The sequence below is a fragment of the Neofelis nebulosa genome, chromosome 10 (genome assembly GCF_028018385.1).
Source record: "Neofelis nebulosa isolate mNeoNeb1 chromosome 10, mNeoNeb1.pri, whole genome shotgun sequence".
NCBI classification, from domain to species: Eukaryota; Metazoa; Chordata; class Mammalia; order Carnivora; family Felidae; genus Neofelis; species Neofelis nebulosa.
In genome coordinates, this window is record NC_080791.1 from 470,425 (window position 1) to 489,433 (window position 19,009).

A 19,009-nucleotide genomic window follows, 5' to 3' on the forward strand; every position below is an offset into this window, starting at 1 on the left:
GGCTGTGACTAACGTATTAAAGGTTCTAGGGGGAAGGGAGGCAGGTACACATGCTGCAGCCTCTTTCTGCTGGAGGAGAGTCCCAGGCAGCTGGATGCTACATGCTGCCCTCACAAGGTGTCAACGCCTGTCCTGGGGTCCCAGGCAGCACACCAACAGAAAAGCCACAACTGCTGGGGTCATGTTCAGACAAGCTATTGCTACATATTGGAAAAAAGGGATACCAGGTAGAGATTAAAGTGAACTCCTATCAAATATCATATATAAAATTTAGTGCCAAATTACTGTGATTAAAGATTAAATATGAAATAAAATATATAAAGCTTCTGAGAGATTATATAAAAATATTTTCTAACCTCAGGGTAAGGAAATATTTCTTAGAGCACATGGAACATGATCCAAAGAGGAGAAAAATAATGAATTTGACTATATCAAAATTATAAACTTGTCTTTGTATCAAAACATGATTAAAACAAGGAAAAAGGCATGATGTGAGAGAATATTTAGAACACGTACAAGAAGGACTTATATTGGGGCACCTGGGTGGCTCAGTCAGTTGGGCTCTGTGCTGTCAGTGTGGAGCCTGCTTGGGATTCGCTCTTTCCCTCTCTCCCCCTCCCCAACTCACACTGTCTCTGTCTCTGTCAAAATAAATGAATAAACTTTAAAAAAAAGAAGAAGGACTCATATTCACAGTATATAAATAGGGGCGCCTGGGTGGCTCAGTTGGGGTTGAGCCTCCGGCTCTTGATTTCCACTCAGGTCACGATCCCAGGGTCGTATGTTGGACTCTGTGCTGGGCATGGAGCATAGAGAGGCTCGCGCTCTCTCTCTCTCTCTCTCTCTCTCTCTCTCTCTCTCTGCCCCTCCCCCACCTCTCTCCCATCTCTCTCAAAATAAATAATCACTTTTTTTTTAAAGCAATGGAATACAGTTACATATTCCTCAGAAAGACACAGGTTTAACAGTGGGGGATGCCAGGCATTGGTAATGGTGTGCAGCGGTGGGAGCCCCTCCCGCAGTGCCTTTGGGGTGTGAGTGGGTGCAGTCTCTTGAGGAAATGTCCTGCCATCATCGGATAGGTTGAACATGAACAGACCCTACAAGCCAGTAATTTCCCTTCCAGATACATGCCCTCGAGAGAAGCCTGCACGTGTGCATCAGGAGACATGCAGAAGTATACAGAGATCATCATTGTTTTTAAAAGCCCCAAACTGAAAACACCTAAATGTGGAATATCCATGTGCCACTGTTCAGCAAGGAAAATGAACAAACTGCAGCTACACACATCATCATAGATGATTCTAAACAATATAATTTGGGGCAAAATAAGGCAAATCACAGCACAAGCGCAACAAGTCAGGAGGAGTTAAGATGACAGATGAGTGAGGAGACCCTGGACTTGTCCCTCAAACTCGGCTAGATCAACATCAAACCATTGTGAACACCTAGGAAATCGATCTGAGGATTCACACAATGATCTGCATAGTTTGAGGGAGAGAATGCAGCAGGTGCATGGTGCTGAGAGGTGAACTGGGGGGCGAGAAGAGCCAGGGTACCTCGGAGGGGAGGGAGTCGTTTTTGCCAAGAGGAGAAAGGGGGAGAGAGCGGCACCTCAAGTTTTTTCAGGAAAGCACTTCCCCCCAAAAGCAGCTAGAGAGAAAGAATGAAAACATGCTCTGGGGACTGGACAAGAAAATGTTCCCCAGAACCATTGATGGGGGAAAAAGGAGAGGGTTTCAATACCACTAGGTTTTTATAAACAACAGTGTGCCAAGTGTGACGTTTCAGAGGTCAGCACCTCGGAAATAAAGCTTTAAAAAAAACCATTAATAATAGGAGGCTTTAATACCCCACTCACAGCAATGGACAGATCATCTAAGCAGACACTCAACAAGGAAACAATGGCTTTGAATGACACCCTGGACAAGATGGACTTAACAAAAATATTCAGAATATTTCATCATAAAACAGCAGAATATACATTCTTTTCGAGGGCACATGGGACATTCTCCAGAACAGATCACACACTGGGTGACAAATCAGCCCTCAACAAGTACAAAAAGATGGCGATTTTACCATACATATTTTCAGATCACAACAATGTGAAACTTGAAGTCAACCACAAGAAAAAGGTTGGAAAGCCCTCAAACCCATGAAGGTTAAAGAACATCCCACTAAAGAATGAATGGGTTAACCAGGAAATTAAAGAAGAAATTTAAAAAATACATGGAAGAAAATGAAAATGAAAACACAACACTCCAGAACCTTTGTAATGTAGCAAAGGCAGTCCTAAGAGGGAAGTATATTGCAATCCAGGCCTATCTCAAGAAGCTAGAAAGGTCCAAAATACACAACCTAAACTTACACCTAAAGGAGATAGAAAAGGAATGGCAAATAAAGCCAAAAGCCAGCAGAAAAGGGAACTAATAAAGATTAGAGCAGAAATAAATGACACACAAACAAACAAAAAACAGTAGAACAGATCAATGAAACTAAGAGCTGGTTCTTTGAAAGAATTAACAAAATTGGTAAACCACTAGCCAGACTTATCAAAAAGGAAAGAGAAAGGATCCAAATAGATAAAATCACAAATGAAAGAGGAGAGATGACCACCAACACCACAGAAATACAATCATAAGAGAATACTACGAAAATTTATATGCCAACCAACTGAGCAATCAGGAAGAAATGGACAAATTCCTAGAAACTCACAAACTATCAAAACTGAAACAGGAAGGAATACAAAATTTGAACAGACCCATAACCAGCAAAGAAATTGAAAAGGAAAACTTTGAAACTCATTCTATGAAGTCAGTATTACCTTGGGGATTCCAAAACCAAGGACCTCACTAAAAAGAATTACAGGCCAGTATCCCTGATGAACATGAATGCAAAAGTTCTCAACAATATATTAGCAAACCAAAGTCAGTACATTAAAAGAATTATTCACCATGAGCAAGTGGAATTTATTCCTTGGCTACAGCACTGGTTCAATATTTGCAAATCAATCAATGTGATACATGACTATAATAAAAGAAAGGATAAGAACCATATGATCCCATCAATAGTTGCAGAAAGAGCATTTGACAAAATACAGCACCCATTCCTGATAAAAATCCTCAAAAAGGAGGGATAGGTGGACCTCAAGATCATAAAAACCATAAACAAAAGACCCACAGCTAATCTCCTTAATGGGATAAAACTGAGAGCCTTTCCCCTATGATCAGGAATAAGACAAGGATGTCCACTCTCACCATTACTATTTAACATAGTACTGGAAGTCTTAGCCTCAGCAATCTCACAACAAAAAGAAAAAGCATGCTAATCAGCATGGAAAAAGTCAAACTCACTATTTGCAGATGACATGATACTCTGTGTGGAAAACCCAAGAAACTCCACCAAAAAGGTGCTAGAATTAACATATAAGTTCAGCAAAGTCACAGGATATAAAATCAGTGTGCAGAAATCTCTTGCATTTCTCACCAATAATGAAGCAGCAGAAAAAGTAATCAAGGAATTGATCCCATTTGCAATTGCACCAAAAACAATAAGATGCCTACAAATAAACCTAACTAAAGCAGTAGAAGATAAAGAGGCGCCTGGGTGGCTCAGTCGGTTAAGTGTCCGTGGTTCAGTCAATTAAGCATCCATCTTCGGCTAAGGTCACGATTTCACTGTTCATGGGCTCAAGCCCCACGTCAGTCTCTGTGCTGACAGCTCAGCGCCTGGAGCCTTCTTCGGATTCTGTGTCTCCCTCTCTCTCTGCCCCTCCCCCGCTCATGCTATGTCTTTGTGTCTCAAAAATAAATAGACATTAAAAAAAATTTTTTAATAAAAATAAAACATTAAAAACAGCAGTAAAAGATCTATACTCTGAAAACTATAGAAAGCGTATGAAAGAAATTGAAGTGGACACAAAGAAATGGAAACGCATTTCATGCGCATGGATTGGAAGAACAAGCATTGTTAAAATGTCTATACTACCCAAAGCATTCTGTGTATTTAATGCAGTTCCCATTAAAATACCACCAGTATTTTTCGCAGAGCTAGAACTAACAATCCTAAAATTCGTATGGAACCGCAAAAGATCCTGGATAGCCAAAGCAATCCTGAAAAAGAAAAACTGGAGGCATCACGATTCCTGATTTCAAGCTGTATTACAAAGCTGTAGTCATCAAGACAGTATGGTACTGGCATAAAAACAGACACATAAATCAGTGGAACAGAAGAGAAAACCCAGAAATGGACCCACAACTATATGGTCAACTCATCTTTGACAAAGCAGGAAAGAATATCCAGTGAAATATAGACAATATTTTCAGCAAATAGTGTTGGGAAAACTGGACAGCAACATGCAGAATGAACTGGACCACTTTCTTACATCATATACAAAAATAAATTCAAAATGGATGAAAGCCCTAAATGGAAGGCAGGAAACCATCAAAATCCTAGAGAAGGACACAGGCAGCAACCTCTTTGACCTCAGCTGGGGCACCTTCTCACTAGACAACAGTGCTGAAGGCAGGGGAAACAAAAGCAAACATGAACTATTGGACTTCATCAAGATAAAAACTTCCACACAGCGAAGGAAACAATTAGCAAAACCAAAAGGCACCCTACAGGATGAGAGAAGATACTTGCAAATGAGGTATCTGATAAAGTGTTAGTATCCAAAATCTATGAAGAATTTCTCAAACTCAACACCCAAAAAACTAACAACCTAGTTAAGAAATGGGCAGAAGACATGAATAGACATTTTTCAAAGGGACATCCAGATGGCTAACAGACATGAAATAATATTCAACATCACTCATCATCAAGGAAATACAAATCAAAACCACAATGAGATACCATCTCACACCGGTCAGAATGCCTAAATTAACAACACAAGAAACAACACATGTTGGCAAGGATGCGGAGAAAGGGAAACACTCTTGCACCGCTGGTGGGAATGCAAACTGGTGTGGCCACTGTGAAAAACAGTATGACGATTCCTCAAGAAACTAAAAATAAAACTACCCTACGATCCAGCAATTGCACTATTAGGTATTCACCCAAAGGATACAAAAATATAGATTTGAAGGTGTACGTGCACCCTGATGTTTATAGCAGCATTATCTACAATAACCAAACTATGGAGACAGCCCAAGTGTCCATCAACTGATGAATGAATAAAGAAGATGGGTGTATATATTCAATGGAATAATACTCAGGCATCAAAGAGAATTAACTCTTGCCATTTGCAATGATGTGGATGGAACTAGACTGTATTATGCTAAGTGAAATAAGTCAATCAGAGAAAGATAAACAGTATATGATTTCAGTCGTATGTGGAATTTAAGAAACAAAACATGAACATATGGGAAGGTAGAGGGGAGAGAAGAGAGGGAAACAAATCACCAGAGACCCTTTAATATGGAGAACAAACTGAGGGCTGATGGAGGGGAGGTGGGTGGGGGATGGGCTAGATGGGTGATGAGTATTAAGGAGGGCACTTGTGATGAGCACTGGGTGCTATATGTAAGTGATGAATCATTGAATTCTACCCCAGGAAACTACATTGCACTGTAAATGAATCAAAATTTAAATTTAAAAAATAATAAAAATTCAGAATGAAAATCAGGTCAGTTTTACTTATTTGAAGTTCAGAAACAGGTAAAACAAGCAATATGATATGCATGTATACTCATGTGCTATAATTATGCAGACACAAAACCCATGTAATCGGTCACCTCTGTGGGCAAGGAAAGGAGGTGCAATCCCCAGAGAGGCATGGAGATGGGAGCTCCGGGAAGTTCCTAAAATAGTGATAATGTGCACATTTCTCAGTCTAGGTCATTACATAGACATTAGCTTCATTATAATTAATTGCAATATGTATATATGCTCTATATGTTTTTTGTGTTAATTTCAAAATTAAAATTTAAGAATAAAATATTAATAAGAGTGCCTGGTGGGCAACTCTTGGTTTTGGCTCAGGTCATGATCTCGAGGTTCATGAGATTGAGCCCCACATTGGGCTCCACGCTGACAGTGTGGAGCCTGCTTGGGATTCTCTCTCTCCCTCTCTCTCTGCATCTCCCCTGCTCATGCACAAGCTCTCCCTCTCTCTCTCTCAAAAATAAATAAACTTTAAATAATAATAATAATATATTAATAAAAAGCAGGGAGCTACAACCCCAGAAGCAATATATAACTAAGGCTGTAAGATGTCCAATTATGAAGATCAAGAGTAAAAAACTCAGGTCAGTTTTTTTAGAGGGTTTTTTCCTATTAGATACTTCGACATACTTAAATGCTTCACATAAAGGATTCTGCTTGAAGGTTGTTTTTTTTTTTTTCTTTTGCCCAGACCCTTGCTTTTATATGGACCAAAGCTTAAGCACTGAAAAGGCATGAGTTGACAAATTATTCAACTTTTATGCCTTAATAGCTAAATAAACATCTCTTCTTTCCTGAGATATCAAAGAATCAAATTTCCCTTTTGTTTTACAAAAGAAGAGGGGCCCCTGGGTGGCTCAGTCAGTTGAGTGTCCGACTTCAGCTTAGGCCATGATCTCATGGTTCATGGGTTCCAGCCCCACATCAAGCTCTGCACTGACAGCACTGAGCCTGCTTGGGATTCTCTCTCTCTCTCTCTCTCTCTCTCTCTCTCTCTCTCTCTGCCCCTCCCTCGTTCATGCCTTGGCTCACTCTCTCTCTTGATTGCTCTCTCTCGCTCTCTCAAAATAAATAAATAAACTTTAAAAAGTAATAAAAGTACTGTATTTTTTAAAAAGGAAGTAAAAAAAGACAAGAAAACCCAGCATTTGAAGGAAGATTGTTATAGAATAGTCAAAGTATTAGGAATTTCTTTTTATCAACATTAATTTTATATAATTGTTTTTCATCAAATTACTTCTATTTCCTAACCTAATACAAGTCTAAAGACTGTTTCTGGTGACCAAAGAAGAAAGTCTGTTCCCCACGTTGAGTATTTGACACCAGAACTTAACATTTGATTCTTCTCTGTCAGCATACGTAACTGAATTATTTTTGTGTCATGGTATAATTATTTCAGATGTACAAGAAACCATTTGCAAAAATCCATCCATCAAAAATACCTTACGAATAATACCATTTCTGGTAAGTACTTTAAGAAGCTTTTATTTTTCTCATTTTAGGAAATGTCATGATTTTGTGTGTAAGAATCCTGTATTGAAATTAATTTTTCTTGATACTGGCTTTTAGGGAGTTTTTCTCCCAGTCAACTTTCAATGATGAGACGTTTTGTTAGAATCAGCAAATATCCTCTCATTTAAAACAATCAAAATATATAGGACGCCTGGGTGGCTCAATCACTTAGGCATCCAGCTTCAGCTCAGGTCATGATTTCAAGAGTTCTAGCCCCACGTAGAGCTCTGGAACCTGCTTTGGATTCTGTGTCTCCCTCTCTCTGCCTTCTCCTACTTGCACTTACTCTCTTTCTCTGTCTCTCTCAAAAATAAATAAACATTTTTTAAAAATTAAAAAAAAAATCAAAATAATAAGTTTTTTCCAACCAGAGTATTTCATCATCCATGGGAACAGAAACTGATATCATTGCACTACTGATATGTAGTATATGGGTATGTAGCCTAACTGGAAAATTATTGGTTATTTTACCTTGGTAATGATCCCACCCTTGCCCATCTCCCTTTTGTGTTTTCAAAGTTCAAAACTAGACATCATTATTTGGAATTTTGTTTTTGTTTTTTGCCTTGACACTGGATTCTGGTAAAGATACACATATAAGTGGCAATTTAGTGCATTAAGGAATTTTCAGTCTAACAGGGAGAAAGAACACACATGGATAGTGTATACAAATTACCATAATATGAATTAAGACTATGTGAGGCACCTGGACTCTTACTATCCTCAACTTAGGTGTTCGACAAAGAAATGCATTGTTAGAGGGGCGCCTGGGCAGCTCAGTCTGTTAAGCGTCCAACTTTGGTTCAGGTCATGATCTCCCAGTTCGTGGGTTCAAGTCCTGCATCAAGCCCTCTGCTGACAGCTCAGAGCCTGGAGCCTGCTTCAGATTCTGTGTCTCCCTTCTGTCTACCCCTCCATCATTCACACTCTGTCTCTTTCTCTCTCAAAAATAAATAAACATTAAAATTTTTTCTAAAAAAAAAAAGTGTTTTCTTAGAGAATTCATTGGATGCTTGCTCAATTGTTTTTCATCACATACCCTCAGTTCTGTAATCTTGACAGTAAAAAGTACGACGACACAAGTATACTTCATTTCTTATTATTTGCTCTTACATAAACAAAGTTACACATTTCCTGCCCACATTTTAGATTTTTGCTGTGTCCTGAGTGTGGTAGTAAAGAAGAAGAAAGAGGCTGCCCCTGCCTTCATGAAGCTTCTTGTTTCGGTCTCTGCAAATGGTTCTCAGAAACAGCCTTTTTGGTGTGGCATTGTTGATGCAGTGACTGTTGTACAGGAGTCTTTTGGCAACTGTCACTTTGACTCCTGATCTATTTTCTTCTATAATTTCTATAATTCTCAAAAATTATGTATCTCTCTGGAAACTTCACAACGAGAGTGAAGTTTATATATTAATCCGCCATGCTGCACCCCCCACATATGTGTTTTATTACTGTTTTTTGTGTTTCCGCCCATTCTGTCACTCCTTGTGTTTTCTTCTCCCACAGTGTTTGGTGGTGTTGCTTTGGGTTTTTCCTCTTAGGAAAAGAAATGGACTGGCATATTCACTCCTGTTGAGATACTTGGCTTGAATTTTAAAAGATAATTTTTCATTTTTAAAAATTATTTTTTGGGGGCACCTGGGTGGCTCAGTCGATTGAGCGGCTGACTTCGGCTCAGGTCATGATCTCACGGTCCGTGAGTTCGAGCCCCGCGTCGGGCTCTGCTGACCGCTCAGAGCCTGGAGCCTGTTTCTGATTCTGTGTCTCCCTCTCTCTCTGACCCTCCCCCATTCATGCTCTGTCTCTGTCTGTCTCAAAAATAAATAAACGTTAAAAAAAAAAATTTTTTTTAATTATTTTTTGAAAAATTTTAATGTTTATTCTTTGAGAAGGAGAGAGAGAGAGCACAAGCAGGGGAAGGGCAGAGAGAGGGAGACACAGAATCCGAAGCAGGCTCCAGACTCTGAGCTATCAGCACAGAGCCCAATGTGGGGCTCAAACCCATGAACCATGAGATCATGACCTGAGCCAAAGTCAGAGGCTTAACTGACTGAGCCACCCAGGTGCCCCTCATTTCTAAAAAGTATTTTAAAAGACTTAAAACCATTTAAATCATTTAAAAAATTTTTCTGGGAAGAAGCATAGTGAATTTCTAAAAGTGGGATTTTAGACACTTGTAACATGAGCAAAAGAAATAATTTTGAGCAGGATCTCTCAGGTGGCAGGCAGTCAGCTTCCACCACTCAGAGCAAGTGCTGTTGTAAGATTTCAGAGGAACAAAATTTGGCCCATCCCTTCCTGTATCCCTTCACTGATTGATTAGTCATAATCATCTTAATGGTACTGGCATCTATCCTCTAGTGTACCTGTGAGGGCTTCTAGAGAGAAGAACCAGTGTAAAGTATTTAGAACAGTGCCTGTAACACAACACATGCTAGACACCATTGGGTTGCATTATCATTAGTGCCACTATTGTGATCATCTTATCCATTTACATCGTCTCAAAAAAAAGGTTGCATCGTTTCAGAAAAAGGTAACATTCCTGGAACTACTTAAGTGAAATGTACATGCAAAGCATAACTTCCTTGTAAATAATAGGAATCATAACAATTTGTAACAATTCATAGTCCCACCTACCTCTCTTTTTACACTATGAATCTTCCTTCCAGCCAAAGAAATTTAATGTGTTGTCCTTCAAGTCTGCAGTACTCAGTATGCTGTCATGTTCTTCTCATTGTTTGTTCATGTTCACCCCAGTTCCAAACTGCACCAGCTGTACTTTTGCTCTACATTCCTAATCCAACCTATCTAAGCACCAACTTAATGTCACTTCCCCCATGAATCTCTCCATGACCAATCCAGCTTATGATGACCACATTCTCCTCTGAACTTAATTACTGTAGTACCACTGGTTTTATACTTCTACTCCATAGGTATTTTTGTGGGTTGTCTTTTTACATGAGTGATCTTCTTTGGAACTATATTCTTGAGGCTGTTTTTCCATTTACCTGTCTACTTCATAGAAACTAGCACATACTACATACTTGAAAATATTGGTTGAGACTTTATGATTTTTTTATACCTGGTTTTTAAATATATGATGTACCTTTTTCAGGCTACAATAAAATTAGGTGACGTATTTGAACTGGAAACGTTTTTAATATTCTGAAGCAAGATTTTATGCCCCATAAAATACCACTGTTTTCTTGCAAAGCCCCTTGGTGAATGCTAAATGTCAATTAATACTCTTTAATGGCACCCAAATTTTGTTGAGATATATTTAGAAAGAAGAATGGAAGCACACTTAGGGATTCCTACCACTGAAAAGTACTGTCCCAAATTATTTCACACACGTTATCTTGTTTAATATTCTAAGCGAAGGACATCAAGGAATTTTCTCAAGTCTCACAAATATTCAGTGGCAGAGCCAAGATTCAGTTTCCCAAGTTTCCCCCCAAAACTCTTCTACCTCTTTTAATTCTTACTTCAGTTGATGACACCATCCTCCAGACTTCCCAGACAGAAATGTGTATCTCATCCAGGCTTCTCCTTCTCCCATGCCCACAGGCAATATGTCCTCCTGGTAATACACCTCAAATCCATCCACTATCTTCATTCCTCCTGTTAGTGCCTTTGTTTAAGAATTTATCATGTTTCAGGCGGCAAGGATGGATGAAGCAGAGCAGCAAATCAGCGATAGAGAGTACAGACTTATGGAGAATAATGAAGCAGAAAAAAAAGAGGGAGACCAAAGCAAAAAAAGAGCATGATATAAGAATCAGAGAACTCAGTGACTGATTGAAAAGGAATATCATCAGAACCATAGGGGTCCCAGGAGATGAAAAGAGAGAAAAAGGGGTAGAAGGTTTATGGGAGCAAACCATAGCGAAAAAGTTTCTTAACCTAGGGAAAGACGCAGACATCAAAATCCAGGAAGCACAGAGAATTCCCATTAGATTCAACAAAAACCAGTCATCAACAAGGCATATCATAATCATATTCACAAAATACTCAGGCAAGGAAACAATCATGAAAGCGGCAAGGGGAAAAAAGTCCTTAACCTACAAGGGAAGACATATCAGGTTTGCAGCACACCTATCCACAGAAACTTGGCAGGCCAGAAAGGAGTGGCAGGATATATTCAATGTGCTGAATAGGAAAAATATGCAGCCAAGAAATTTTTATCCAGCAAGGCTTTCATTCAAAATACAAGGAGAGATACAAAGTTTCCCAGGCAAACAAAAATTAGAGCAGGTTCATGACCACTAAACCAGCCCTGCAAGAAATTTTAAGGGGGACTCTCTGAAGGGAGAAAAGACAGAAAAAAACAAAACAAAACCCAAAGCAACAAATACTGAAAGGACCAAAGAGCACCACCATAAACTCCAACTCTACAAGTAACATAATGGCAATAAATTCATACCTTTCAGTACTCACTCTAAATGTCAATGGACTAAACGCTCCAGTCAAAAGACATAGAGTAACAGAATGGATAAGAAAACAAGATCCGTCTATATGCTATTTATAAGAGACATATTTTAGACCTAAAGACACCTTCAGATTGAAAGTAAGGGGGTGGAGAACCATCTATTATGGTAATGGTCACCAAAGAAAGCTGGAGTAGCCATACTTATATCAGACAATCTAGATTTTAAAATAAAGACTGTAACAAGAGATGAAGAAGGGCTTTATATCATAACTAAGGAGTCTATCCACCAAAAAGATCTAACATTTGTAAACATTTACGCTCCAAACGTGGGACACCCAAATATATAAATCAATCACAAACATAAAGAAACTCATTGATAATAATACCATAATAGTAGGGGACTTCAACACCCCACTTAGAGCAATGGACAGGTTATCTAAATAGAAAATCAACAAGGAAACAATTGCTTTGAATGATACACTAGACCAGATGGATTTAACAAATATATACAGAACATTTCATCCTAAAGCAGCAGAATACACATTCTTCTCCAGTGCACAAGGAAGATATCTAGAATATCTGGACACTGGGACACAAATCAGCCCTCAACAAGTACAAAAAGATGGATCATACCATGCACATTTTCAGACCACAGTGCTATGAAACTCGAAATCAACCACAAGAAAAAATTTGGAAAGATAACAAATACTTGGAGACTAAAGAACATCCTACTAAGGAATGAATGGGCTAACCAAGAAGTTAAAGAGGAAATCAAAAAGTACATGGAAGCCAATGAAAATGACAACACCAAAACCTCTGGGACGCAGCAAAGGCAGTCATAAGAGGGAAGTGTATAGCAATCCAGTCTTTCCTAAAGAAGGAGGAAAGGTCCCTGATACACAACCTAACCTTACAGCTTAAAGAGCTGGAAGAAGAACAGCAAATAAAACCCAAAACCAACAGAAGACAGGAAATAATGAAGATTAGAGCAGAAATCAATGCTATCGAAACCAAAAAAAAAGAAAAAAAAATCAGTAGGAAAGATCAGTGAAACTAGGAGCTGGTTCTTTGAAAGAATTGACAAAACTGATAAACACCTAACCATTTTGATCAAAAAGATAAAGGAAAGGACCCAAATAAATAAAATCACAAATGAAAGAGGGGAGATCACAACCAACACAGCAGAAATAAAAACAATAAGAGAATATTATTAGCAATTATACACTAATAAAATGGGCAATCTGGAAGAAATGGACAGACTCCTAGAAACAAGTAAACTACCAAAATTGAAACAAGAATAAATAGAAAATTTGAACAGGCCCATAGCCAGTAGAGGAATCGAATTAGTAATCAAAATCTCCCAAAAAACAAGAGTCCAGGGCTGGATGCCATTCCAGGGGAATTCTGCCAAACATTTAAGAAAGAGTTAACACCTATTCTCTTGAAGCTGCTCCAAAAAATAGAAATGGAAGGAAAACTTCCAAATTCCTTCTTCAAGGCCAGCATGTCATTACCCTGATTCCAAAACAGGACAAAGACCCCAATAAAAAAGAGAACTATAGACGAATTTCCCTGATGAACATGGATGCAAAAATCCTCAACAAGATACTAGCTGACCAGATTCAACAATACATTAAAAGAATTATTCACCACAATCAAGTGGGATTTACACCTGAGATGCAGGGCTGGTTCAATATCTGCAAAACAACCACTGTGATACATCAATAAAAGAAAGGATAAGAACCACAAGATTCTCTCAATAGATGCAGAGAAAGCATTTGACAAAATACAACATCCTTTCTTGATAAAAACCCTCAAGAAAGTAGGGATAGAAAGATCATACCTCAAGATCATAAAAGTCATATGTTAAAGACACATCACTAATATCATCCTCAATAGGGAAAAACCGAGAGCTTTCCCCCTAAGGTCAGGAACAAGACAGGGATGTCCACTCTCGCCACTGTTATTCGACATAGTATTGGAAGTCCTAGCCTCAGCAATCAGACAACACAAAGGAATAAAAGGCATCCAGATCAGCCAGGAGGAGGTCAAACTTTCACTCTTCACAGATGACATGATACTCTATATGGAAAGCCCAAAAGATTCCAGAAAAAAAAACTGCTACAACTGATCCATGAATTCAGCAAACTCACAGGATATAAAATCAATGCACAGAAATAAATTGCATTCCTATACACCAATAATGAAGCAACGGAAAGAGAAATCAAGGAATTAATGCCATTTAGAATTGCACCAAGAACCATAAAATACCTAGGAATAAACCTAACCAAAGAGGTGAACATCTACACACTGAAAACTATATAAAGCTTATGAAAGAAATTGAAAAAGACAAAAAATTGAAAAATATTCCATGCTTCTGGGTTGGAAGAACAAATATTGTTAAAATGTCGATACTACCCAAAGCAATCTACGTATTCAATGCAATCTGTATCGAAATAATACCAGCATTCTTCACGGAGCTAGAACAATCAGTCCTAAAATTTGTATGGAAAAAAATTTGTACAGAAAAGACCCCGAATAGCCAAAGCAATCTTGAAAAGGAAAACCAAAGCTGGAGGCATCACAATCCTGGACTTCAAGATGTATTACGAAGCTGTAATCACCCAGACAGTATAATATTGGCACAAAAACAGACACTCAGATAAATGGAACAGAATAGAGAACCCAGAAATGGACCCACAAACATATGGCCAACTAATCTTTGACAAAGCAGGGAAGAATATCCAATGAAAAATAGACAATCTCTTCAGCAAATAGTGTCGAGAAAACAGGACGGTGAAGTTCAGAATGAACCTGGACCACTTTCTTACACCATACACAAAAAGAAACTCAAAATGGATGAAAGACCTAAACATAACACAGAAAGCCATCAAAATTCTAGAGAAGAAAGGAGGCAAAAAGCTCTTTGACCTTGGCTAGAGCAACTTCTTAACACATCTCCAGAGACAAGGGAAACAAAAGCAAAAATGAACTATTGGGACCTCATCAAGATAAAAACCTTCTGCACAGTGAAGGAAACAATCAGCAAAACTAAAAGGCAACCAATGAAATAGGAGAAGATATTTGCAAACGACATATCATATAAAGGGTTAGTATCCAAAATCTGCAAATAACTGATCAAACTTAACACCCAAAAAACAAATAATCCAGTGAACAAATGGGCAAAAGACATGAATAGACACTTCTCCAAAGAAGACATCCAGATGGCCAACCGACACATGAAAAAATGTTCAACTTCACTCATCATCAGGGAAATACAAATTAAAACCACAATGAGATACTACCTCACACCTGTCAGAATGGTTAACATTAACAACTCAGGCAACAACAGATGTTGGCAAGGATGTAGAGAAAGAGGATCTCTTTTGCACTCCTGGTGGGAATGCAAACTGGTACAGCCACTCTGGAAAACAGTATGGAGGTTCCTCAAAAAATTAAAAATAGAACTACCCTATGACCCAGAAATTGCACTACTAGGTATTTATCCAAGGGATACAGGTGTGCTGTTTCAAACAATAACCAAAGTATGGAAAGAGCCCAGATGTCCATCGATGGATGAACGGATAAAGAAGATGTGATATATATATATACAATGGAGTATTACTCGGCAATCAAAAAGAATGAAATCTTGCCATTTGCAACTACGTGGGTAGAACTAGAGGGTATTATGCTAAGCAAAATTAGTCAAAGAAAGACAAGTATCATATGACTCAATTCATATGAGGACTTTAAGATACAAAACAGATGAACATAAGGGAAGGGAAGCAATCATATAAAAACAGGAAGGGATGCAAAACATAAGAGACTTGTAAATATGGAGAGCAAACAGGGTTACTGGAGGGGTTGTGGGAGGGGGGGATGGGCTAAATGGGTAAGGGGCATTCAGGAATCGACTTCTGAAATATTGTTGCACTATATGCCAGCTAACTTGGATGTAAATTTAAAAATATTAATTAATCAAAAATTGGCTTCTATAAATAAAAACATCGAGTAAACATTAAATTTATTCTATAAATAAAAAACATTTTTAAAAAAAGAAGAAGAAGAATGTGTCATGTCTCACCTGAAGAGATGTGATCTGTCCAGGGTAATCTCCATCAGCCCAGAGTAATCTTTGTAAACCAAGAATATGAACATATCACTCTCCTGTGTCAGCACTTACCTGTCACCTAAAAGATGAATTAAAACTCCAGAGAACTGCATTCACGACCTTCCCATCTGCACCTCTGGTTGCTCCCCAGCTTGTAAGTTATATACATTTGAGCGACAGGTAGGTCTCCCTGGAGCTCCCTGTCCTTCCAGGGCCCACACTGCCTTCCCCTCATCCCCTGCCTTACAGGACTTGTCCTCTTACATACTTCTCTCCTACTCATTCTTTCAGGCTTCATTTCACTGCCATTCCCTCTAGGAAGGCTTATTCAGCCCAAGTTTTATCCTGCCAAAGTTTAGAACTTCCTCTTTTTGGCAACCATAGCAGCCTGATTTTTTTCTTTTCATAGAAGTTATCATACTGGTCTCCTTTTTTTCTTTCCTTTTCTTTTTTTAATTTTTTTTTTAATGTTTATTTTTGAGACAGAGCACGAGCAGGGGAGGGGCAGAGAGAGAGGGAGACACAGAATCTGAAGCAATCTCCAGGCTCTGAGCCATCAGCACAGAGCCCGATACAGAGCTGGGACTCACGAACCGTGAGATCATGACCTGAGCTGAAGTCGGCGCTTAACCAACTGAGCCCCCTGGGCGCCCTCTTTTTCTTCATTGAACAGATATTGCCTGGGTTTTCACTGTGTCAGACACACAGTGCCTGTGTGTGAGGGCTGGGACTAGAAAGAGGAAAATACTTTCCTGCCTTCAAGTCTCTTGCGTTCTAATAGAGACGACATGCAAACACTGTCCTCTCAGAGGCTTGTCCCAGGGCGTCCTGAAGACACCAGCCATGGCTTTTCAGTGTAAAAACTATGACTCTCAAAAACAGAATTTTTATTTTGGAATATTTACTTTTTTTAAAATAAATTTTATGAATTTATGAATTTAATGAATTTTTACCTAATGTCCTCTCAGGCAACTTCTTTAACCCAATATACGTTGTTAAACTACACCTAGGGTGTTACATGAGTTGCTGGAGCTTCCCTTAGAAAATAAAACTGCTAAATTGTGACTATTTACACACCAGATTATGATAAAAGGCACCTGCTAATCACCTTTTCCAATAGCAAAGGGTGAAGATTATGAATTATTATCATTGGTATGATGCTTTATGTGAAGTGGTACTCATTATGTTGAGGTTGATGTATATGTAGCACTTGAGAATTTGAATTATGAATTTAGTGTTATTAACATCCATAATCTGTAAGGAGATCCACCTGTGAATCTGCCTATGAATACTACAGTAAAATAGTGTTCTGAAATTATGTTACAGAACAGCCAGCCAAGGACCAGTCTATCTCCTGATGTTGGATCCAGAGTGCAGAGAAAATACTGATGAAGAATAACAGTAACTATTAAATGGAATCATTATTTTTGATAATCTCCTGTAAATATATCCTAGATTTCTGCATTTGTTAATAATTTAAAATACTATAACCATAAAATAAAGGTAAATCATAACATGGGTAATGGAGATAAATTGACTAGTTTACATTTATGCTACAAGTTTATTATGTATTTTGTTGATACATTTTTAGTGAATGGAAATGCTTCATTGTTTTTAATGGGCATGCTTCTGAAAATAAATTCATTATATTTAAAAATACAACAGGATATTTTGTTATTAAAATTATGTATTAGCTATAGTTGTGAAGCTTTGTTTTTCTAAAATTCCTAATAAATTCTATTAAATTTTGGTACAGTGGTGTAAAAAGTTTATGATTTTTTTAAGTCTATTTATTTATTTTGAGGGAGAGAGTGGGGGAGGGGCAGAGAGAGAGAGCAAAAGAGAGAATCCCAAGCAGGTTCCAAGCTGTCAGCACAGAGCCGATGTGGGGCTTGAACCCACCAACTGTGAGATCATGACCTGAGCTGAAATCAAGAGTCAGATGCTTAACCGACTAAGCCACCCAGGCATCCCTAAAAAGTTTATGATCAGTCAGTAATATCCCACATATATAGTAAAGCTATTTGTTTAAGACTTTGAAGGATCTCTGTACTTTGGAGTTGTTGCCAAGGGATGTTAAGAAAACCAAAAGAGGGGCAAGGATCTCTCTCTGCCCCTCCCCCGACTCGTGCTCACGCGCTCTCTCTCTGAAAATAAATAAATAAATATTTAAATAAAGAAACAAGAAAACCAGAGAAACCCCTTGTATGATCATGAAACTTCATATGATTATCAAAGTTTTTTCATAGAATTATGATAATCGCATATGTCTTTTTATTTTCAATCAACCTTTCTACTTCAGGCTCTCTTCTGGATTGCTTCAGGCTGAGTTTCTGACCTCTCACACCAGTAAGGCTGACAGCATGGCATTTGTAGAACATGGTGAGATGGCCAGAGTAAAAATCTCTCGTACCAGGCCTGTCTTACAGGTCCTCAGAGCTTTGCCCTTGGCCCCTGGAGAGAATGTGCGCAAGGTTCCGCCCCCTGAGGCCTCCTGCCCAGCTGGCGGCCTGTTTGCCACCTTTCCCTCAGGGCACCGGTTCCCCCAGCCAGCACCGCACCCTGGGCTCAGCATGCCTTTCCTGTCCCACTGCCATCCACCAGAGTCCCCCCAAACACTGCTGAGGTTGACTTCCTCGAGTGCTTCCTAAGAATCCTCTCTACTACCGCTGGTATAAATTATGTGCCTCCCTGACTGTAGTTACTTGTGTGGACGTACCTCTCTTGTGGATAGAGAGCTCCTGACAGTTAGAGGTGGTCATTCTCATCGGTGGCCTTAGGAATTAAAGCGGGGACCCAGAGGCAAATCAACATAACGAACGTAGGGGAAAATATTCAACCGTTCCCTTTATCAAGCCCCTACTATGTGCTAGGTGCTGCTCCAGATATTAGGAACACAATAAAAAACAAAAGTAATTATTTTCTTGTCTCATGGAATTTACATTTTAGCAGGGAATACAGATTTTCAACATAAGAATATGCCAGCAGAGTTATAAAGCATGCTGAATGAAAACCCGAGCGCAGTAAGGGGGCACAGTGCTCGCAGGGCGATTTCAGACAACAGGTAGGGTGGCCAGAGAAGGTCTTGGAGAAGGTGACGTTTGCGCAAATATCCACGTAAAATGAAGGGGGCCTTGGTGGGAGTGGGAGGAAAGCTCAGCCAGTGGGCAGGAAAGGGGGGTTTTTGTCGCATGTGTCTGGTCCGTGGTCCACATCTAGAAAACAAGCATCTAGAACATAACCTTAGCTGCACGTTGAACTCACACGGGAAACAAGGTGCGGTTTGGGCATTT

At 38.9% G+C, this 19,009-nt stretch overlaps 1 protein-coding gene across 8 annotated transcripts in view; it reads left to right on the forward strand.

Annotated features, from left to right (window-relative positions):
* CEP126 (centrosomal protein 126) overlaps positions 1-18,635 on the forward strand; it is a 106,083-nt gene extending 87,448 nt beyond the window's left edge. For 6 of the 8 annotated variants that reach the window (XM_058686445.1, XM_058686449.1, XM_058686447.1 and 3 more), the window contains 2 exons: positions 7,064-7,128; positions 17,043-17,469. In XM_058686445.1, coding sequence (XP_058542428.1) covers positions 7,064-7,128; positions 17,043-17,105 — 128 coding nt within the window. In that variant the 3' untranslated portion in view covers positions 17,106-17,469. Of the gene's footprint in view, positions 1-7,063; positions 7,129-17,042; positions 17,470-18,018 lie in introns of those variants that run through there. The other 2 variants (XM_058686446.1, XM_058686448.1) reach the window with 2 other exon arrangements.
* The last annotated feature ends 374 nt before the right edge of the window (positions 18,636-19,009 follow it).